Source organism: Ambystoma mexicanum, chromosome 8, assembly GCF_040938575.1.
Source record: "Ambystoma mexicanum isolate Mex_15411 chromosome 8, UKY_AmexF1_1, whole genome shotgun sequence".
NCBI lineage: Eukaryota > Metazoa > Chordata > Amphibia > Caudata > Ambystomatidae > Ambystoma > Ambystoma mexicanum.
The window spans coordinates 745495566-745519662 of NC_090929.1; the positions used below are offsets into that span (position 1 = coordinate 745495566).

At 48.4% G+C, this 24097-nt stretch overlaps 1 protein-coding gene across 1 annotated transcript in view; it reads right to left on the reverse strand.

Moving 5' to 3' along the window:
- TLL2 (tolloid like 2) overlaps nt 1-24097 on the reverse strand; it is a 1535386-nt gene that overhangs the window by 615113 nt on the left and 896176 nt on the right. The window contains exon 11 of the mRNA XM_069610570.1: nt 3811-4006. Within this exon, the coding sequence (XP_069466671.1) occupies nt 3811-4006 (196 nt within the window). The remainder of the gene's footprint in view (nt 1-3810; nt 4007-24097) is intronic.

The window sequence follows — 24097 nt, forward strand, 5'->3', positions numbered from 1 at the left end:
GGGTTGGTAACGTGAAAGCAGACAAAGGGGAGAGAGGGACAAAGGAACAGGAAGCAGGTAATGACGGGGTAGGGGCCAGAGGGAAGGAACAAGGACGAGAACAGGAAAGGGAATGAAAGATCAGCAACAAGGATTTGCCAGTTTGTTGTTGAGCAACCTGCTTGGTGGAATACCATCCCTTTTCTTTCCCGACAGACTGTGGCAATGGTGTGATGAAGAATGTGCTTTCTGGTGATGTTACATCATCTCGTTACGTGTGTTCCGCATGTCTCGTGCTTTTTGCTGGGACATGAGTCTAGCTGGTCACCCTCCAGGGCAGCCACCAATTCAGCCTCTTTACGGTCCGGAATGCAACAACCTAACTTCTTTAAAAAATCACCTCCACACTATAATACACGTTCCTTCTCGTGCTGGTCTCTTGGTCTGCTAACTCTGACTTCACCTAGGCAACCCACAACTTTCTGTGGTTACTGGTTGTCTTCCCCAACCGGGAGGGTCACAATTACAGAAAGTTAGAATCAGTTTCTATACATGTGCTGCAGAAATAGTGGCCCATGCTGCAAAGTGTCAGAGATCGTGTTAGAGGTCTGTGGCTCGATTCCACTCAAGAGAAGTGCAATCTCGTTGTGCAGTTGCTGCACTGCTTTTGGTCTCTGGTGGTCTAGGGTGGCTGCAGGGGTTTTGCTTCTGTGTGCATTGAAACTACGGTGCACAGCGTCTGGAAAAGCTGCATAGGAGCTCTAGTTACTCATTTGTTCTCTCTTTTCAGGCTCCGTCTGTACTCAGGTCGCATGGAGTTTGGAACAGCCGTGTAGGCGCTCCAGCTCTGTTTTTGTTGCCAGTCTCTCCATCTCCGGCTTGCATTTGGCCTTGGATTGTGGTGGGCGCTAATGGGCTGCTGTCCTGCAAGTGGTCTCTTTTCATAGTTTGCTTTTTTGTCAATCCTAGAAAAGATCATCATAACTTTGCCAGTGTTAGGAAATATTCCCCATTTATGTGAAGTTGTTCCTCCAGTTGTGTACCCACCCCAACTTTTTGCTGCTATTTAAACACCATAGTCTGACTTTGCCAGTAAAGCACAGCCTTCAGCTGCACTCCACTGGGCTTTCGCTCACTTTGTTATGGGGAAAATGACATTACCCTTTAATACAGTCAGTACTGGGAGACAGTTTCCCTTAGTCCTTTCCAATGTTGCAAGTGCACAATGTACCTTACAGAGGTTCCTTGTCCTGTCCTTTGGCCATCTTACTCATTTGCCTTCCCCAGGTCAAGCCGACTCGGGGCAGTTCTTATTTGGGCATGGATTCTCCCACAAAACGCCAAGCTTTCGTGGGCTTCTGCATGCCTTGTGTGTGTGTGCTTCCAGGATGTAGGCAGGACTGTCTATTTCCAATACCCATCCTGGGTGGAGAGTCTGGTATGCTGTGAATGACTGGGACCACTGTGGTCCGTGATTGGTCCACGTCTGGTGTGCCTGTATGTGAGCAGATCTACCATTGGGTCCTCTTCGTTTTGGCGTGAAGGAGATTCTGGATAAGAGAAGGCCCCAAACACCCACACCAGGTCGATCTCTTGAGTTCTCACTGAACCTAGGATGGGATCCAAGTATCATGAAACTAAGAAGCTGAGTCGAGGACCTGCTGGTGATCCATTGGAAGGTTTGGCACCTTAAGCCTACTGTCGTCCCGCTTGCCCCCCTCTGCATCTGATTCAACTAGAAGATGAGAAGACGCTTCGACCCATTAGGATAGTGGGACCAACTATTCTCTGCACCTTCATCAAACCCTGCAAGTAAGCCTTCTCAGAAGTGTCCCTGGGCCAACCAGTGAGCTGACCAGCTTACGCAGAACCTTTGCTCCGACACCGCCGCCGTTTCGAGGAGATCCTTGAAACTTGGTACATCGCAAGCTCTCTGTTCACGGCCCTCTCACACCGAATTTCATACACTTGGCATTCCCAGGTCTGGATTAAAGAGCGCCCGAACCGAAATACACGCAGTTCCCGTGTCACCCAGCCGTGGTGACGAACTTCACAAGTGCCTTGCTACTGTGGCCCCCTGTGCCCTGAAGCCTGCTACAGTGAAACTGGTCTGATCCATCCATCAGGAGCGGAGCAATCACCACTATCCCTTTTGGGAATCAACGCTGTAACTTCGCAGCTGAAAGGCGCAGAGCTGCACGACTGCCGCATTTGAACCTGCAGCCGAAGTGGACTCCACTGACGAAGTTTGGTCCGGAGTGTGCCGGGGGTCGTGGAGTACTTTCAACCCTTACCGGTGGCTCCTAGCGCATTCACCTACTTTTACTCACGAGCATCTCCTGAGGGCCACTCTCCTTTCCACAGGTAGCCTGAGCTATCAAACCATTCCCAACTCCTGTAGCCTGTTCTGCCATTTTGGGGAGACCCTCCACGAATAGTGGGAACTTATTCTGCATCACCTCACCCACCTTTCTGAACTGCTACAGACCCTACAAGAGACCCTGTTTTCGCCCTTCTGCACGATCAAGTGCACCAGCATTTGAAAGTACATTGAGCGCTAGGCTCCTCTCTTCGTAGGGACTGGACTGCCTCTCAGTTAGGAATCGAACATTGCAGAACTGCCTAAAGATAATTCGCACTGCTGGCTTCCTTCCCTTTTAGGTTGTGGACCCATTCTGTGCGTTTACCCTTTAGGTCACTTGGTCTTGAATATATGTATTGTAGTAGGATTGCATTGGTTTAAAAGTATTACTGCTGATGATTACTGTGTGTTGAAACTCAAAGGCATTGAATAAATCCATTTGTATTTTTAATATATACACACACCTGACGGAGTGATTTGCAAGTGTCCTTTACTCTGTGTGCTCACTGATGTCTTTCAGTCACCCTAACCCAACCTGAGACCTAGTCTTGACTGCTGCAAATGCTACCTTGATTGGTCTGGCTTGTCCGGAAGGTTACCCTGTTCCAAGAAATCCTGCCCACCAGGTCAGAGTTCAGAAATCCATTTTAACAGCCAGCACTCTGTTAAGGGGCATGGAATGATGAAAGTTGGTACTGATATATGATATGATATGGCATTTATAACGCGCCTATACACAAGTGTTTCAAGGCGTGACGAGGCAAGGGAGGGGCAATCAGGGGAAGACAGACCGCGATCCTACTAGGCCAGGTGATATTCAGATCGCGCAAGTGCAAGGGAGGGGAAGGAGGAGAAGTGCGAGGGGAAGTGGAAGAGGAAAGTGCAGTTGCACATGTGACGATTGACACTTGAGGAAAGGACAAAAATTGGGTCTTCTTAACTGCCACCGTCGTACTCTTGGAAAGGACTGGCTCTGGCTCTTAACCTGGTAGGCCACCGCACCAAGCTGCGAAAGGCTCCTATCCCCTCGTGACAATGTCAGGTTACTGACTTTGTCACACAAACTATACAAAATCAAGCAGAGCTTAAACAGGATAAAACTTGAGTGGATCTGGCTCAAAATTCACTCTGCCATGAACACACATTCAGAATGCATGCAAGGAGCTGTTTGAAAGCCATCTGGCTTATGAAAAAAGGAGTTCATCCAGACAGCTGCCAATCGGTCAGCAAAAAGATTTACAATTTATGAAGAATTAGTCAGAACAGATTAAGAGAAATAAACCACACTCGGTAGATCCAGCCAGATAGCTCATGAAATAGATGGCCACCCTCTGACATGTTACTGTGAAGTCAAATTTGGGCCAAAACTATGTGATTCAATATGGAATTACTTAGCTTTCCAGAATACAAGGTTCACACTAACTTGAATATATACAATAGTTACATTTATGAAACTTGCATAGTCATACCTTTGAAGAAATTTGCAGCAAAGCCTGCTTTGTTGATAGATCCGTCAGACACAAATTTCATCCAGAGCTTATTTGAGGTGGATTTAATATCGTCTGGTTTCTCATACCCACAGAAATGTCCAATCAAAGGGCTGTCTTCTGAGTTGCCGTCTCGAACTTCAAGGAAGTCATAAGCACAATTGTCATGCCTTTCAATCTTTAAAATAGATCCAGAAGGTGTAGCATAAGAAATACATAATACAGTTCAGAATCTCTGCAAGATCTGTTCCACATGACAAGCATTAAGTTAGCTATACAATGGGCTTCCACTGGGAATACAGTAAATTCAGTGATTGAATCCCTTTAAAAAAATATTTTATATAATCAATATGTTTAACCATCAATAACTACATGTTAAATGCATGCATAACAGAATCATACAGTTTATGATTATAGCCAAATCTGATCATTAGCAAGTCGATTCTACTTTCAATTAACTTTCAGTTATACGTGCGTGGCCATCACGTAAAAAACGTGAATGCTTTTAAAGTCAAATAGAATTGTTTTATTGGCAGTGAGACATAAAATAAGGTATGTCATGCTGCTCACTGTATCTAAGATTCATGACGCTCGCTGCTTATGATGCACTTTATTTTGTGTTAGTAATATAAATGTCTTACTGGAATATAAGTGCAACACAGTAGTAATGTTGCAAGCGTTCATTAACATTTGTCATGGTTTAGTTGGGCACGGGTGCTATAAAATAATTTCCGACCATATAGACACAATGCAAGGACTATGAATAATGTAGAAGTTTATTCTATTCATTTCATAAATTAACCATTTTCTGGGGGTCTGTCTCACCTTCACAAATGTATCCAGTTGTTGTTAAAGTGTAAAGCTAAGTGTAAAGATGCTGGCTTTCAACTGCAGCAAAGCCCATTGAGAATTAGCAAATTCCCATTGCAATATTGATTAAAAGGGATTTAGATTTCCACTCTACACATTAAATATATGGGCTGGACCCACATGCTAATTAAATGCATTCAAATGTGTAGAATCTGTCACATGACAGCAGGGAAAAGCCACTGTTATACAGCTGCAAAGGGCAGTCTTACTAAGTTGGGGGTTGGGGGGGGGAGATATGCCCAGACTTGTGTTCTGTGAGGAATACAGGGTATTCACCCCACTCCGAAATAGGCAGGGGACCCCGCTAAGATACCGCTATGGTATAGAGGAGCAAATGGGATCTCACTGCGGGTGACTCCACTTTAGAGGACAGGAAATCCCCAGGAAGAGAAACAAGTTATCCACCCTTGTCGCAAGATCCCAATATCTTTGTTGGTTGTATGGGAGTTAAAACTGTATGACACTTGGAAACTTTTTGTACAAACTGCTGGTATGATTTCTGATCCATTCTATGCACCACCCTTGCATGTGACAGAAGTACTGGGACGGTCTCACCCACTATCAGAGTAGGTGGTAAAGAGACAATCTAAACAGGACAACAAAAAAAGAGCCATTAGCTTGAAGAGTCCAAAATTTCCTCTTGGGGGATGTGGCAGGTTTAAAAGAGGGCCAGAAGACAGAAGCACTAGGCTGAGAATAGGGTCCAGGAGCAGACACCAAGGAAGAGGTGGTCAACCGGCGCATCAAGGTTACAGGCCTATAGGGATTTGAGGAGAAACCGCTTTTAGTTAATATAAAAAGTTATTTCTACCCAATGCTTTGGCAAGATGGAAAGAAATAATCGCTTCCTTATGGGGGTGGCAGAATGGGTCTCAGAAATGGACCTGTGTGTGGCTCTCGAGAAGAAAGTCTACAAAGCCTGAGGCTGTCAGGGAAAAAGTGAGAAAATACAGGGGAAATGGGATGGAGAGGTTTATGGGGGATAACCTGCATTCCTATCAGCATCACCCTGATATTTTCTTAATGTAAACTTTTAATATCCACATGCAATTTACAAATCACCCAATCTTGTTATGTTCCATTTTATTTTTGGTTTGTGAGATGTTACAGTTTCAAAATAATAAAATGTGATATAAAAAAGAAAATTAAATAAAAAAGTTACAGCCCATAGTCCCGCCGGGAACCCGCAGGAAGAGGGGGCCAACTACACCTGCTGAACAGCACTGTGGAGAGACTGAAGTGACAGCGCCAGGACAGGCCACCTTGCTGGCTCGCTGGAGGAGCACCTGCAGGAAACCACTTATAGCAGCCACGGAGGGCAGGAGCCCCCTGCTGCACCAGCATTCGGAGGAGCAGTATCGCCACCTTCACCCTCGCTCCCTTCGTTTCCTTGGGGGTAAAGATTTATGTGCAAGCTGCAACCTACTGCACTTGAAGCTGGCACCTATTAGCCTACATGCCCATCCACTTTTATTTGAATTGCCCGAGCTTTAAAGCGGGCTGGGAAAACCACGAGGTAGCCTTCTAAAATGGCGGTGTTCGTTCGTCCTAGTCTTTGGTTACTCATTGCTTAGCAACGTGCAGCACAGCTGATTGGCTGTACAGCGTGACCAGTAGGCACCGGAAGGAGAGAGCCGGGTCCACCCACAAAGGACCACCGCTAAGGGCCCTGATCCCGTCTTTACCTGTCTTGCCGCATTGCAGCCACAAGGAGCTACCCCCTGCCTGGCAGAACTTTCTTTGTCTCCTCTACCGCTCCATTAACCTGAGGTAATCAACACTATCAATCAGATCCCGTCAATCATAACCACCCTTGAAGTAACTTGGATCTACCTCGCCTATACCGCGTGATCAGCCCTAACCCGTACCACTAGGACTATTGCTGTTTCCTACTGCCATTTTATTCACGTTCTGTCTGTTATCTAAGAGTCCTAAAGCATTAAGTATTGAAAAGCAAAACATAGCACATGTAGCTGCACCGCTCAACTCTCTATGTTGTACTAGTCCACGTTGAGCCCAGCCTAGCTTAGCTGCCTTTGCACTACGAACCGAACTACACATGGTGCCCTTTCACTAGCGATATCGTCCCGTATTATCCATTAGCATGACCCTAGCACCCAGCCTATATGCATTGACAGACTGTGCCGACCAGCAACCTCAGCCAGTGTACTATTAGCCACTGTGTTGTCCAATAATCCTTACCTGCCCGATTAACGTTTATGTTGTATAGTGTTTTAGCCATTGTATTACCTAGTGAGACTAACCTGCTCTGTTAGCCACTTTATTGCCCAGTCTCACCACCCACTCTATTAGGCGCCTAGTCTTACACATACTAGTTTTGTTCTGCCCATCACAAATCTAACACAACAGTAACCTGCACCTCCACAAATTAAATGGCCACATTACGTACAGTAACACTCACGATGGCCCACTTTTTCCCACTCTTTATCACCAACTATTTTTTTACCTCACACTCAGATCAAGATCCCATCTGCTGATCTTAACACGCCCCACTCTCCATCAACGCCTGCCCACTCATCTCGAAGGAATAGATCCATCGCTTTGCATCCCAACCCATGCCATTGATCCCATGTACACTCACCATGATGAATGCTAGACTAGGGTCACGCTTCCTTCCTAAGAAAGTAAAAACCAGTTTTACCCCCCTCCAGGTAACCACCAGGCCCGCACCTACAGTGCTCAACAACCCCGCGACTCCCCCCTCTCCCTATTGAGAACATGACATCATCTACCACCCCTTCCCCAAGACCACAATCGCTTCCCCCAACACACCGGACATCAAAGGAGCCCTTATTAACGTTCGATCCCTAGTTACCCACGCTCTAGATATTGCAGACTTCATTACTTCTAACCAATTAGACTTTATAGCCATATCAGAAACATGGTTATATCCTGCTGCCGGCCCTTTCCTAGCACTAGCCCTCCCTGACAACGTTACTATTATCAGAGCAGATAGAGCTAATGGAAAAGGAGGCGACGTTGCCTTCATAGCCAAAACTAACTTTGGCCGTAGAGAATTTTCTAGTACTCCCCTAGCATCAGCAAAGCTCCTCTCAGTTAAACATTTGCTCTCCGCTACCGGCTCCCTACTTATGCATCTCATCTATCGACCCCCCTATATCCTCATTCGAGGAAGACATCTGAGCCTTGCTAACACAGAATACTAAACCTGGCTCTCAAATCATCCTGCTTGGAGATCTGAACCTAGGTCTTCATGACCCCAAATATATGAATGCCACAACCTTGGAAAACACAATCTCACAACTAGGCTTCAAATCACGCATTAATTAACCTACTCACATTAAATGTAGAAGTTTGGATTGGCTGGCAGATCTCAACTGTTCCACCACCATCCTCAATAATGAACCTTGTGCCTGGTCTGACCACCACTGCATCAACTTTGCCATACAAGAGAAAGTTTGCCTCAATTCTAGCGTAACCACCGCTCCCCCCACTATGTCCAGGAACAAATGTAACCTAACTTTTGACAACCTACGGCCTCTTCTACAACACCTTGCCAACCTACCCTATAACATTGTCAAGGACCCTGCCTTGTTAGTAGAAATGTACAACACCATGAATCATGCAATAAACAAAATTGCACCACTCAAACTCAGAAAGGGAAAACCTTCAACCCATCTAAACAAACAGTTTTCAACAGACTTAAAATGGCTACGCAATGCAAAAAACAGCTGAGACCATTTGAAGAAACTCACCTTCCTGCCCTAATAAAGAGAACTTTTCCTCAGCCGCCTCGACTTACAAAGCTGCCATTCTCAGCACAGAAAGACAAATCTATAATGATAGAATTCAGAATGCTAAGTCAAGCTCAAAGGAACCCTTTACCATATTAACGGAACTAGAGGCTCCTGCCCCTACTGCAGAAACCCGCCTGAAAGACGCTGCCTGGTGTGCAAACATCCAGAAAGCTCTTTCAGACAAAATTGCCTTACTTACAAGCAAAAATAGAAACAAAAAAAATTGCCTATTAGCCCTAATAACCCCAAAACACTGGACCATCATGCACCCCTTTTCACTTCTCTCCAGTTACTATCAAGGAAGTAGAAAATATCATTTTAGGGATCAAACCCTCTAATTGTCTGGGAGATCTATGCCCAGCCCTGATTATCAAGGATGGAGCAGGAGAATTAGCACCATTCATAACAGCCCTGATTAACTCCTCCTTCAAAAACTATGTTGTCCCCAACAACCTAAAAGAACCTTGGGTCATGCTGCTTCTTAAAAAACCCAATTTAGACCCTAATAAACCAACCAACTTTAGGCCCATAACAACTGTACCTTTTCTCTTAAAAATTCTAGATCGTGCTGCCTATATCCAAATACAAAACATTTGGAAGACAATGATTTACTAGGCCTTCGACAGTCCTGCTTCAGACCAAGACATGGTATGGAAACCGCTCTCTTAGATCTAAAAATCCAGATGAATGAAACCAAGGACAAGGGCAAATTGGCTATCCTCCTTCTATTAGGCCTCTCTCAGCATTCCACCTTGTCGACCATAAAATCTTAACCAAACAACTAACGGTGGCTGCAGCTTTTTCACTGAATGCTGCCAGCTGGATCAAATCATTTCTTTCAAACAGAACTACCAGAGTTTTCAAGCCTTCAGCATCCTCGACTCCAGCACCCATTTACTGTAGAGTACCACAGGTATCCTGCACTTCTCCCACGCTCTAACACATATTTACAAAGCTCCTCTTTGATCGGCTTGACAACCTGGGTGTCACTGACATAAATTATGCAGATGACACCCAGGTCCTCATCACACTCTCGGGATGCTATGTCAAAGATGCCAAATTGATAAACAATATTTATCTTGAGATTCAAGCATGGATGTCCACTCACAATCTGTCTAAATGACGAAAAGACCGAGCTCTTGATCATCGGCTTGCAAGCTCGACTAAACAAATTAGACAAACGCTACACAGCCTTCAATATTGATGGGAACACCATAAAATTCGCCAGCAAAGTCAAAACGCTTGGAGTTTACCTAGACTCCACATTATCACTTAAAAAAACAAGTCAATGCCACGGCCTCATCCACGGCCTACACAAATAAACTCAAATGCCTGCAAACGATTCTTATCGTCCAACAGCTGTATTACACTAGCAGAGCACTGAGCCTCTCCAAGCTACATTATTGTAACACCCTATTCTTAGGTTCCTCTGCACGGAACATAAACTCTAAGTCCTGCTGAACAATGCATTGAGATTCGCTTTGAATATCCCACGCTCCTCTCATATATGATCCTTCAGGTAGGACATTCACTGGCTACCTGTGCGTGATATGAAAAGCACTTAATACCCAGAGGTTTCTAAGCGTGGACCCGGGGATTGAACCTGTGTTGCTCCGCGTCGTCTTGCTTCCAAGGTGAGCACGTTGCCGCTGAGCTATCCTCCTGTGACAGAATAACATCACGATCCTTAGTCATCAAACATAAATGTCTAACACAGCCCCGAAATACCTGACAAACACATTTTCTAGGACACAGTTGGACAGACCTACTAGACCTGGTTATCTCAACAGACTCACCAACTCAAATGACAACTTAAAAACCGCAGGTGGCTCTAGCTTCCCAGTGCTAGCAGCCAAATGCTGGAATTTGCTCCGCCCAGTCATTATAGCAGAATCCTACTTCTGGGCTTTTAGAGCCAAGACAAAAGATTGTCTGTTCTCCCAGGGATTGTCTTAGCTCAGCTTACCACTAAGGTTTGGCGTACCTTAATGTTCATAATTTGTACAGTTTGCTACATATTTTTGTAAATTCTATGCTACCATGGTTCCACACTGATATTGCAACCTGTAAATTCTGTTTTCAAATGTACTTTAAACTTATTGTAATTATGGAACCTACCTGATCTCGCAACCTGTAAATTCTGTCCACTTTTGTTCTTTAAACTTATTGTAACTATGAAACCTACCCGATATTGTAACCGTGTAAAGACTTTAGTAACCGTGTACATTTATCATCTGTATTGTGTCCTGTAACATACCTTGTATCGAAGTAAAAGCACCCAGATACCCTGGGGTTAGGTGCGCTATATAAGTAAATAAACTAAACTAACTAAAGATATACAGTGGCTCCAAGGAAGTGGATGGAGGGCAGCGGGACCCTTGGAGACCTCAAGGTGGAGTGAGAGATCCGACTTCAAGTTGAGGGGTGGAAAATGAACTCAAGGCAGTTTAGGGAGACCCGACGCTGAAGCAGGATGTGGAAATCAAGACCCCCATGGCAGTGTGAGAGAAGAGCGACCCCCAAGGCTGTAGGATCGAACAATGACCTCAAGGCGGGATGAAAGAGACCCAATCGCAAGGTGGGGTGAGGAAATCAAGACCCCAAATCGGGGTCAGAGAAGTGCAACCCCAAGGCGGAGTGAGTGAGACCAGACCTCGAAGGGGGTGAGGAAATCAGGACTTTTCTGGCAGAGCTATGAAAGACCGGAGTTCTCTCTGAAACTTGTGGTCGCTGTACTCCTTTACCCTAAAGGATAGAGTAAGCCAGTTGGAGAAATAACCCAGCGTGATGAATCCCCCAAGGCAGGAGTGCTATGGGACACAACCTTTCTGGAATGTGTGGGTCGTGTAAAGGAGCTGTAGTAGGTAGAGAAATAATAGAAATTAATGTAAAGCCCTAAATTATATACAAGACATTTTACACAAAGGTGGATCACCTTTGTGCAAAATTAAAAAGGACCCTGCGTGACATGACATGTAGTTAATTTACCAGCCGTGCCGGTTGTAACCCTAGCTCCAATGACTAAGGCTTGCTTCCCAGTAGTAATTCGGACATTTGTATGAAGTTCGGGAAATCGTCATGCCCCTAAAACTAACAAGACCCCTAAGATGGCATGAGAGAAGCAAGACCTCAAAGCTGGGTGAGAGAGACCTGACTGCAAGGCGAGATGAGAGAAGCAAAGCCCTAATATGGGATGATGGAAGTTTGACCCCAAGGTGCGGTGAGAGAAGACCCCGGGACGGGGTGACCGAGAAAGCCCCAAGGTGGGGTGAGAGAGAGCGGAGACTCCTATAGAGGTTAAGAGACGTGAAACCGCATGGGGGTACAAAACAGGATTCACCAAACAGAAGAGAATGGCAGGACTTTAAACACCAGAATAAAACCCAGAGTGGGCATATGAACCAGGAATTCCAAAAGGGGAAAGAAGTGAAGGGGCGTGAAGGCCTTCTTTTGACCAAGAGTCACCAGGGTGGGGGTCTGAAATCCGCCACCATTCATTTGTTGGGCGAGTGCACTAAATGTATGTTTGTTGAATTTAGGTTTTGCCTTTTTCTTTAGTTGTAGGGGCAGAATCAAGGTTGGCATAGTATTCTTGACAAAGTTCTTTTTCCTTGTTTGTCATCCTGACAAGCACCCCTTTAAACTTTTCTTTATAGAGTAGGGCAGAGAAACATAGCCTTGTGGATTGCTTAGGCCTTGTGTGTTCGAATAAAGCAACATTTTATAAAAATGCCACACTGTCTGTCTTTGATTCTGATCTACCATAGTTCCATTATTGGTGTGCCTTTGGAATCAAGCCTCAACTCACGGATGACATTCAACTATGTTACAAAATGACTTGGGTTTGTTGAATTTCCTGCAAAAGGGCTGTGGCCTGGTGTTTTGGGCTAGACGGCTCTCACTGGTGGTAGGACAAGACTGATTCACATGTGGCTGTTACCTTTCTGAAATGGAGCAGACAGGATGAGAAAACGGAGAAAATGGAAGCTGCCCAGAGTAGTGCCAAGGGTTATGAGTAATTCAACGCTTTCCATTCATTATTGCTGGTGTCTTGTAAACTTCGAGCTGGCAGTTGGAAACTTGACCATTTTCCACTTGGAGCTCAGTTCCCCCACAGTGTAATTCTCATTATCGACATAAACTGATCATCTGTATTTCCCATATTGTTAATTCACCTTTAGAATTACACCATTGAATATTGTTCAAGTCATGATAATTATTAAAAAAAATTCTCCTCTTCCCTAATCTGGTACTCCTGCAAAAATGACCATCCAACATTTATTTGCCCAATTTCACAAATCCAAGACAATCTTGTCCTGTGAGACCCCTTTGTCCTTGCATGAATACGTTTCTAGATCGATAAACTATTTTTCACTATTTGGCAACAACCTTTCATTTGTTGATTTTGACTTTTACTCACCTTTACATTAGCATACATTTTTCAAATAAGTAGTGCAAGATGTTTCTTACTTCCAAAAAAGAAAAGGTTACACCTTCCTTCTCCCACCCTGACCTCAAACTTCTTCTCCATCACGCCAGCTAGATCGCCTACATCGCAGCAGTCTATTATCTTCTCTGTAGGACCTCAAGTTAAGCTTTGAGATCAATATCAGCATGTGCGTCTTGACACACAAGTCAAAATGTAGTTCAGGTTCCAATGTTGTAGTTAAAATGTAATGTTGGTTAATTTTCCCCAACAAATGTAAGGATTAACTTGACACAGAAAAAGGCTGCAATAATTTTGTCATACAAAAAATCTACCCACTTTTTCTTTTAAATCATATGCAGTTGAGTAAACTGATGCAACTAGTAAAGAACAAGTTACTCTCTTACCTGGTAACGTTCTTTCGATGGGATGGTGCGACGACATATTCCATATCTATGACAGTAATCACCACAGCTGTGCTGCTTCGGAAGATTTTCGGTGTCTGCGTCCTGCGTCGATGACGTCGAAACGCTGTCTTCGAGGGCCTCCATCGAGCCGACGTCACTGGATGTTATGAGTAGGAGGCACGACACCCGTAGCCTCAGTTGTAGTTTTTTCCCCAGAACGTGTGCCACCAAACCACTGCCAGTATGACCACAGAAAGCCTTGCGGAAACGTAAGCTGCAACCGCATAAGAAATTCTGTAGCGGGGCAGGTAGGGACGGAGCGATATGGAATACGTCATCGGACCATCCCATCGAAAGAACTTTACCAGGTAAGAGAGTAACTTGTTCTTCGAGGGGATTGGGTCCTCCGACGTATTCCATATCTATGACAGACTCCCAAAGCAGTACCAACGTATGGAGGAGGGAAAAAGAATTTAGAATATAGAAATTTAGAATGCCCAATCAAATTGCAGAGTAAAGGACCGCCTTGCCAAAGGCCAGATCCTGCCCATGGATAGAATCCAAGGAGTAGTGTCGTACAAAAGTACGGACCGAAGCCCAAGTGGCTGCTTCACAGATGTTACGAATAGGAACACCCCTCTACAGGGTAGTAGAGGAAGCCATACCCCTAGCAGAATGGGCCCGTAAGCCTACCAGAGTGTCCTTACCCGCCAGGCGGTAACATTCAGACATTGCCAAGATAATCCATCTAGACAAAGTCTGCTTAGTAACAGCTTGTCCCAAACGCCTTCCAGCGTAACCAATAAAGAGCTAATCGTCCATTCTGACCCGGGACATGCTTGAAAAGTAGAAACTTAAAGCTCTCCTAGAATCCGACCTATGGAGCCTCTCCTCTTCCTTACCAGGATGTGGAGGAGGATAAAATGCCGGAAGAATAACCTTCTGGCTTAAATGAAATTCTGACATCACCTTCGGAAGAAAGTAAGGACGAACTGTAAGGACAACCCTGTCCTTATGAAACACAGTGAAGGGTGGCTTAACTGAAAGTTCCTGTAACTCACTCTGCGAGCAGAAGTGACGGCAACTAAAAACACAGTTTTAAAGGACAAGAATGTAAAGGCTCAAACGGAGCTCCCATAAGGAATTTCAGAACAAGGTTCAAATCCCAACCAGGCACCTGGAAAGGTGACGGCGGAAACGCATTAGTGAGTCCTTTGAGAAACTGAGAAATTAAAGGAATTTTGAAATAGGACCACTCCTCAGATGAGCGCTTAAATATAAACAGCGCCGCCAGGTAACCTTTAACAGTACCCACTTGCAGGCCGCTGTGGGCCAACGAAAGCAAAAAAGACAGAACCACAGGAATGTCACGTGAAAAAGGATCCACATTCTTAACCCTGCACCAGTCGCAGGACTTTCTCCAACGGCAACGGTACAGGGACTTCGTTGCCGGCCTTCTGGCCGAAAGCAACACCTCCATCACGTCTTCTGGAGGTCCGAATCCTTATACCTCAGCCTTTCAGAAGCCAAGCGTGAAGTGTTAGGCAGAATCCAGGCAGTTCCCTTAGGGAGCACTACCCCAGATTAGGACTACAGGTCAGAGCAATAAAGCCCCTTTGGTATCTGTCTATACCACAACGATTTAGTTGGTAGCTGTGGCTGAGCAGTCAGACTTATCTCAAATGGGAGATGAGCAGTATTCAGGGTTGACACAATAGGCAGTACAGTACTATTAAGCAAGGAAACACTGACAAAAGTTTTGTATTAAAAAGAGAATATATATTTATTTTATACACTTCTAAGTCAACACATAGATCACAGTTAATAAAGTAAGTTAAGTTTAGTCAAAAGAAAAGCATATACAACTCCCTATTCAATTGTAGATAAGTTTGCGGTATAGTGAAAACTGAGCAAAACGGCACAGTGGAAACCTACTACAAATGGCACTCTACCAATTCAACGAAAGGGAGGGAAAGTACAAGTTATACCGAAATATCTTCAGACACCCCCTAGCAACACTTCCTTGAAGTTTTGTGAAGTAATGCATAGTAACACTTTAACCAAAAGACAAGTGAATGAAAACTGAGCAAAATGGCACTCCACAAGTTAAAACAGTAGGAAGGAAGAGAGGTTTAGAAGATTTAGGTGCATCAACACATTTCTCATTGAATACTAATCTAGTGAGAGCAGATCTAACAAATCAGCCAGAGTCAATAGGCCTGAGCCAGAGTCAGTGGTACAGGAACAAGAGTTTAGGAGCAAAAATGTTCTTGTAGCTGCAGTCAAGTCTTTAGTAGAAAAATATTGAAGAGGTAGATGCGAGGCGAAAGACAATGTTAAGAGAGAGGGCGGCAAACCCCACAAGTAGTTAAAGGATTTAAAACACCTTTAGGACTACCACGGAGAAAGGGCGGCCTAGCGGAACAATGTACCTTAAACGTGAAGAAGTGGCTCCTGCGGTGGCGGTTGTTCCTGGTAGTTCCGGCAGGTCGAGGGATCCAACAGAGGAAGAGAGGCTCTCTTGGTGGAGGAAGGTTCGAGTCGCTGCACTACCCAGGGATGAAACCAGCCGCGGTGCTGCCAAACGGAGTTAAAAGTTACGCTCCTTTTAATCACGGTCCGGGTTGATAGCTGCCTGGCTATCCGGTCTCCTAGTGCGGGGCACTGTCGATTCGACCAAGGCAGGTCCGAGGATGCGATAGGTGAACTGATTGACCCCATCAGCTCAGGGGAAGGAGGCTCTTTCACTGAAGATCTCCTCTCATCGTGTGGAAGAAAAGTGGTGAGACGATCCGGCAGGGCTTCACCAGTGGTGTAGATGCTGAAGATGTCTCTGGCTTCTCTCCCCTTCGGTTCCGTAGTTCCAGTGGCGACATTTTGCTCTTCCAGTCCTCAGGACCCTGCTTTTATGCAGAAAGAGGCCCATTCATCCAGCCTAGCTGTCACTCACGCAGTGGAGTGGTCTTCTTGGCGGGAGACCCTCCAGCCTATCAGGTTAGAGTGCGACCTGAGTTGCGGTGGCAACTCTGTCCAGGGGTTCTACTCCCCCTCCCAAACAACAGACCCACCCCAGACTCAGTGGTGCCGAAAGGAGGGCTTCTTGGCAGAAGCCCGCCAAAAGGACAAACAAAGATCCCCGACCTGGGTTAAGAAAATGGAGTAAAACACGAGAAAGAAGTTTTATCAAAGTTCTGGCAAATAAAACCTACCGGAGTAAAGTCAATAATGAAATAAACCGGCAGTATGTTAGAGGATGTCGGTAAAAGTGGTAGCCTCGAACAAGGAACAAGTTACTTACCTGTAACTGTTGTTCTCCAGCATGGGTCTGGCATGGATTCACATGCTCATGAATATTCCCCGTCGTCAGGCTGGGAATCCTCGGTAAAGAAAAAACCAGTATCAGTTTCGTTTCTGATCTGTCTTTCGTAGTAATAACCAATCACTGGTCTCTGCGTCATACTGACCACAGCCAATGACTGCCCTCTACCTAAGCACCGCCTCTGGCAGCCATCTTCAGATTTGGAAGCACGTGAAGTGGCAGTATGACCAAGTGAAGAGCCGCAGAGGGGTAGGCGGGAGGGTTCGCATGTGAATCCATGCCAGACCCATGCTGGAGAACAACAGTTACAGGTAAGTAACTTGTTCCTTCTCCAGCATGGGGTCTGGCATGGATTCACATGCTCATGAATAAAGAATACATAGCAGTACACACATGCACAACCACGGGAGGTGGCAAAGGCTCAACATTAAGCATTACATCAAACTCAACATTAAGCATCTTACCTCCTCACCAGGCTCACCTCAGGCGAACAGGTTGCGCAGCACTGCTTGGCCGACCCTGGACTCCTCCCTGGAATCCCGATCGACGCAGTAGAATTTCGTGAAGGTGTGCGTCGACCTCCACGTAGCAGCCCTGCATATGTCCAGCAGGGGCACACCAGAAAGGAACGCCGTGGTAGCTGCGATCGCTCTGGTGGAATGGGCTCTCGGACGGCCAGGCAGCGGTCGGTTTGCCAACCGATGACAGTACATGATACAGCCGGAGAGCCATCTGGAAATGGAAGCTTTCGAGAGAGCCTTCCCCTGATTGACAGGTCCAAAGTTCACAAAGAGTTGTGACGTCTTCCGAAAACACTTCGTGCGGTCCACGTAGAACTTCAGCGCTCTAGCCACATCCAGCGAGTGCAAAGTCCTCTCAGCCGGCGACGAAGGCCACGGGAAGAACACAGGCAACACCAAGGGTTCGTTGAGATGGAAGTCCGACGGTACCTTGGGCATGAAGGAGGGGTGCGTCCTGAGCACTACCCTCGTGTCGTGAAAAGTCAAGTACGGGGCCTTGCAGGAAAGGGCCTGGATCTCTCCCACCCGTCGTGCGGAGGTGATGGCCACAAGAAACGCTGTTTTCCACGACAGAAACTTCAACAGGGCCGAGTGCAGAGGCTCGAACGGAGGTCCCATGAGCTTGGTCAGCACCACGTTGAGCTCCCACGCCGGGGCCGGAACCTTCACCGGCGGGAACGATCTGAACAGTCCCTTCATGAACTCTTTCACCAGACGATGAGACCACAAGGACGTCCGCCCCGTGGTTCTGGTGTATCGGGAGATCGCAGCAAGATGAATCTTGATGGACGCGTGTGCCAGACCAGCTTTGGCCAGCGTCAGCAGGTACGGCAGTACCTGGGGAGCCGTAATCCGTAGAGGGTTAATCTTCTGTGCATGGCACCAGACAGAGAACCTCTTCCATTTGTGTCCGTAGCATTTAAGAGTCGAGGACGCCCTGGCCTTTGCAAGAACCTCTCTGCAGTCGGCCGGTATGTCGTATCCCCCAAACTCTAGCGCTGCAGAAGCCAGGCCTGCAAGTTCAGCGATTTCGGGTCGTGGTGGAGGATGGCGGCTCCTTCCCTGGAGAGTAGATCCGCGTCCACCGGCAGCTTGATTGGCGGGGACGCTGACAAGTCCAGAAGGTCCGGGAACCATATCTGCCTCGGCCACGCAGGTGCGACGAGGATCATCCTGCACCGTGACCTCTTGAGCTGGTTGACGAGCCGGATTAGCAGTGGCAAAGGAGGGAACGCGTAGAGGAACAGGCCCTCCCAGGGGAACGAGAAAGCATCGCCCATGCTCCTCGCCTGGGGAAACCTGCTGGCGAACCTCCGGCACTTGGAGTTCGTCGCCGTCGCGAACAGGTCGATCTGGGGTGTGCCCCACCGTCGGAAGAGGCGATCCACTAGATCCTGCCATAGTTCCCACTCGTGGCACGAGCGCAGCTCCCTGCTGAGTGAGTCGGCGATGGTGTTTTTTATCCCTGCCAGATGAAACGGCACCAGAAACATCCTTTGGGCGACGGCCCAATGCCACAGGTCATGCGCCTCCGTGGACAGTGCTGGGGACCTGGTTCCGCCCTGTTTTCTGATGTAAAACATGGTGGTGGTGTTGTCGGTGAAGATCCTCACCACCTTGCCCTTGAGGGACGGAAGGAAGGACCTGAGGGCCCAGAACACTGCACGGAGCTCCAGGACGTTGATATGGAGGGACTTCTCCGTCAGGAGCCAAAGGCCTCTCGCGTGCAGATTTTCGGTGTGCGCTCCCCACCCTTCCAGGGAGGCATCCGTGGTCACTGTCTCCTGGTGGTCGGGGGTCTGGAAGTCCATGCCCGCCGTCAGATGCGCGCGGGTGCCCCACCACCGGATCGCTCGGCGGAAACTCTCGTCGAGTGTGATCCTTTTTCTTCTCCTCAGGGCAGAGTTGGAAAAGCTCGGATGCCCTGGCGATCATGGAGTGGAACGATCCAATCTCGTCGGGCGGAGAAGCCCTGGTGGGAGGTGACGACGGTAGATCCTCGTCGTATACCTCGTCGTCCGTGCCCGTCGCTGCCGTGTCAGTCCCCGTATCATCCCCTAGGGTGGACGGGGAGGAGGGCTGGACGGGGCGCGACGGCTGAAAAGGAGGTGGAGGGTGAATCCTTCTTTTCTTGGGCGGGGGAACACCAGAAGGTCCCGGTTCAGGATCCCCCGACGGGAGAGGTTCCTCCGTCGGCAACGGTAGTCTCGTCCTTATCTCTGAGCATAAGGACTGTATAGCCAACAAAATGGCCGCTGAGTTGTCTTGCGGCGCTGGCAGAGGGGAATCCGATGGGCGATCAGTGGCCCCGTCGGCACCCTCGACGATGTCGTCGTCACCTGCGTCGGGATCCATCCCGACGGGCCGGTCTTCTTCCACGCCAAGGCCCTGGCTTAAGACCTCGATCAGCTCTTCCTCCGAGGTTGAAGCCGAATCTACGACAACGCCCTGCCCCCCCTTTTTCTTCCCCGCTGGGGATTTCACGGGGGTCCTATCGATGGGTACAAAAGAGGACTCCCTCCGAGGTGGCAGGGAGACTCTGAGCCCCGAGGTCGCCACCACTGGTGTAGCCTCCACAGGCTGAGCCAGGGCCGCCGTGACAGCTTCGATAGAGGGCTTGGCCGGATGGATTAAGGCCTTCACCACCTTAGGTGCGCTCACCGCCTTATCCTTGAGGGGGGGGACACTGCCTCGCTCCCCCTCCGATGGGGCCTTCGAGCTCGACCGGGGCCTCTCCAGGAGCTTCGCCGGGTGCTCGCCCTTCCTCTTACCCGACCCAGAGCGTTGGCTCGTGGCTAAAGGTGCCGGGGAGGGTGCGCCCTGCCTGGCGCCCGTAGAGCCCGACCGTTCGGCGCTCCCGGTGCCAGCGGACTCGCGGTGCTTGGCCTTATGTTGGACCCCCGTCGTCGGGGCGTCCTCAAAGGTCTTAGAAGACCGCTCGGATTTCTTCCTCTTCTTCTCGCCTGACGGGCTCTTCTCTTCCAGCCAGTTGGCGAGACGTTGATGGCGGTCCTTCATGGTCCGCTCCGACATATTGCCGCAAAACGCACAGTCCTTCTCCACGTGCGTCTTGTCCTCATGTAAGCAGTAGAGACAAAAGGAGTGTTCGTCCTCCTTAAAGACGTTCTGCAGCTGGCATCCAGGGCAGACCCTGAACAGCTTTCCGGGCGTCGAGCTTCCCTTCTCCTGGGCCATGTCCGGGCCTGAGAAGCTTCTGGAGTCCTCCAAAAGCGTAGCTCGACGAATTCTTCACCCTTGAGGGGCGCAGACGAATCCGACACGGGTCCCCGTTGATCGGATGGAGAGTCGGTGGAGCTTGAGGCTCTTTTGACCGAAAAAAACTAAGTTTTGAGAAAAAACGTGAAAAAAATAGCACTAATGCTCGAGAGCAATAGCACGAGGATCCCAACACATGAACGTGCGGTAAAAATCTGAAGATGGCTGCCAGAGGCGGTGCTTAGGTAGAGGGCAGTCATTGGCTGTGGTCAGTAGGACGCAGAGACCAGTGATTGGTTATTACTACGAAAGACAGATCAGAAACGAAACTGATACTGGTTTTTTCTTTACCGAGGATTCCCAGCCTGACGACGGGGAATATTCATGAGCATGTGAATCCATGCCAGACCCCAAGCTGGAGAATGGGAAAATCCCATAGAGAAATATTCGCGGTCTAATATAAAAGGTAGTAACCACTGCCACCAGCCAGAAACTTTGTAGAGGGGGACTTAAAGGTACCCTCTCGAAAATGAACATAGGGGAAAATCCCCTTCCAGTACTTCCATATTAAGATGGGGTGTACTGGTTAAGTTAATAAAAATCGACTAGTAAAGTCAATGGGGACTTTACATGCCTTGGGAGACAGTAGTCAGTCCCAGGGTATGGAGTCTATGTTTGGGGGTCGCTACGACACCCCTGCGTCACGGCACGGAGGGTGCTGTGGGACACATGTGTATAAAGATGGTTCCTATGTGTGAGGGAAAGGATTCCATAGGCATTAAACACAAAAATAGCCTAGAACCCACATAGAAAAAATGTCTAAGAGTGGGAAAAAGAGTCTCATTCTTAGCAGGTAAAAAGAAACAAACCCTTCAAATCCAGCAAAGCTGCTGGGGGACTCTATAGGTAAGGGAAATTAGGCATAAAATGGGAATTCTCCCCAACATGAAGGTTGAGGGATCTGACCTCTGGATGGAGAACCTGAGCCCCTCCCGTGAGAGCAGATCATCTCGGTAGGGAAGACGACGTGGAGGGCAGATGGACAAGTCGAAAAGGTCCGGGTACCACGTCCTCCGGGCCCAAGCCGGAGCAATGAGGATCATTCAGGAACCGAACCTCCATAACCTTTGCAGCACTTGCGGGATGACGGGGACTGGAGGAAATGCGTACAGCAGTGGGAAGGACCACTCCACCACAAATGTGTCTTCTAAGGCACCTTTTGGAGGACATTTCTGCGAGCAGAACCTTTCGCACTTCCGGTTGACACTGGAGGCAAAGAGATCCACTTGAGCGGTCCCCCAAAGGACGAAGATCTGCAGGAATATTTCCTGAGCCAACTCCCACTCGTGAGAGATCGCGCTCTCCCTGCACAGAGCGTCCGCCGTCTTGTTTTCGTCTAAGGCCAGATGAACCGCTGAGATCGAAACTTCCTGCTGGATGGCCCAGAACCAGAGCTGCATCGCCTCCCTGCACAGAGGAGGAAGTGACCCTGCCCCCCCCCTTTTTGTTGAGGTAGTTCATGGCCACTGTGTTGTCCGTCAGAATCGGGACATTCTTTCCTAGCACAGTCGGCAGAAAAGCCTTCAGGGCAAGCCTGAAGGCCCTCAGCTCCAACAGATTGATATGTGGTCTGGACTCCAACGGAGACCAACAACCTCTGACTGTCAACTGGTTGGCATGAGCTCCCCATCCCGTGAGGGATGCATCCGTCACGATCGTCACCTCCGGCTAGGGTAGCCAAAATGGAGCCCCCCTCATCAGAGTGCCTTCGTCGACCTACCACAGAAGGTTCTGAGCGACCGAGGGCGGCACCTGAACGGGGTCTGACATCCTGCCGGAGGACTGTGACCACTGCATCTTGAGAGGCCACTCCAGAGATCTCATCCGCAACCTGGCCTCTGGCACCAGAAGAATGCAGGATGCAATGAGGCCGAGCAACCTTAAGAATTCGAACGCTGTGAGACTCTGGGCATGTTGAAACTTGTGTACCATCTGCTGAATGTGATGAGCCCTCACCTGGGGAGGAAAACACTGCCCCAGGGATGTGTCGAGCACTGCTCTCAAGCTCTCAAGTGGGACTTCTTTAAGTTGAGGGAGAAGCCCAGCTTGTGAAGGGAGTGGCAAGTGACGGACAGATGATCCAGGACTTGCTCGGGAAAGCGCGCCCTGATCAACCAATCGTCCAGGTAGGGGTAGACGTGAACCACCCCTTTTCTGAGATATGCTGCCACCACCACCATGAGCTTGTGAGTCGCCAACCGCAAACCTCAGGTACTTCTTGTGCTTGGGATGGATCGGCACATGAAAGCAAGCATGCTTGAGGTCGAGAGACACCAACCAGTCCTGAAGATGAAGGGCCTGGAGGACTTGAGAAAGAGTAACCAACTTGAACTTGTCCTCCCTGAGGAGCTTGTTCAAACCGCGCAAGTCTATGATCGGTCTCAATCCACCGTCTTTCTTTGAAATCAAAAAATAAGTTCCTCTCCGCTACAGGCACCAGTTCTATGGTGCCTTTCTCCAGCAGGGCTTGTATTTCCTGCGCAAGGAGCGGATCCAGACTCTTTAAAGAGAGATTCCCTGGTGGATTGTCATGAGGCCTCTGCCGGAAAGGAAGACAGTAGCCGTGGGCTATGATCTCCAGAACCCACACATCTGAAGTAATGGCCCGCCATTCTACAAGATGCTGCACCAGCCTTCCCCCAACCGGTGAACCATGGGACATGGCCTCATGACTGAGCTGAAGCTGCTGCGGCATTGCCTGAGGGTAAAGAGGCAACTGCCCGAGCGGCATTGGCACCTCGAGTACCTTGTTTTCCACCTCTGGCACTCCTATGGTGGCCCCTTTGACTTGCAGCTCGTCTCGATCTACTAAAGGATGAGTAATATCAAAAGGAACCTCCCCTCCATTGCTGTCCCCTAGGACGAAAAGGCACTGCAGCGCTCAATGACTTTGCTGCAGCTTTGGAGGTCTGCAACCTCTCAAGGCTCTCGTCAGCCTTGCTGCCAAAAAGATGTTCACCATCAAAGGGCATGTTGAGAAGCCGGGCTTGCACATCAGGAGCAAACCCTGACTTCCGCAACCACGCAAATCTGAGTATTACGGTGCTCGCCGCCATGGACCAGCTGACACAATCCGCCATGTCCAGACCCGACTGAACGGACTCACATGGCATCCTTGCCATCCTGCACCATGGCAAGAAAACCATCCCGTTCCTCCCCTTTGGGAATATGATCAGCCGCTAACGAAATACAGTTCCACAGAGTGTGCGTGAAACGTGACAAGGCACACACAGAGTTGTCTGCCTGCAAAGCCATACCCCCTGAAGGAAACACTTTCTTCACCCAGCCATCAAAACACTTGTCGTCCCTATGAGGAGGTATGGGAGGGTATAATGCCTGCTTTGCTGGGGCCGTAGCTGCCTGCACCACCAAACTCTCCGGAGTTTGTAAGGCCATATGGAATGGCAGTACCGGGTCAGTTGGTGGACCTTGGTCGAGGATATCTGTCAGGTCATCCTGCAGAAAATCCCCTGGTGGCGCAGACCACCCCAAGTATTCCGTTACCCTCGACATAAGGCGCCGGTACGAGGACTCGGCATGGGTGCCAGGCTCAGGCCTACAGAACTCCACCTCCGGAGAAGTGTCCAGACCCCTTGCGTTGTGCAATGACTGCCGCAGGTCTTCAATCTGAACACACGTAGGGGAGTCCCCCGAATGAACCATTCAGCAAC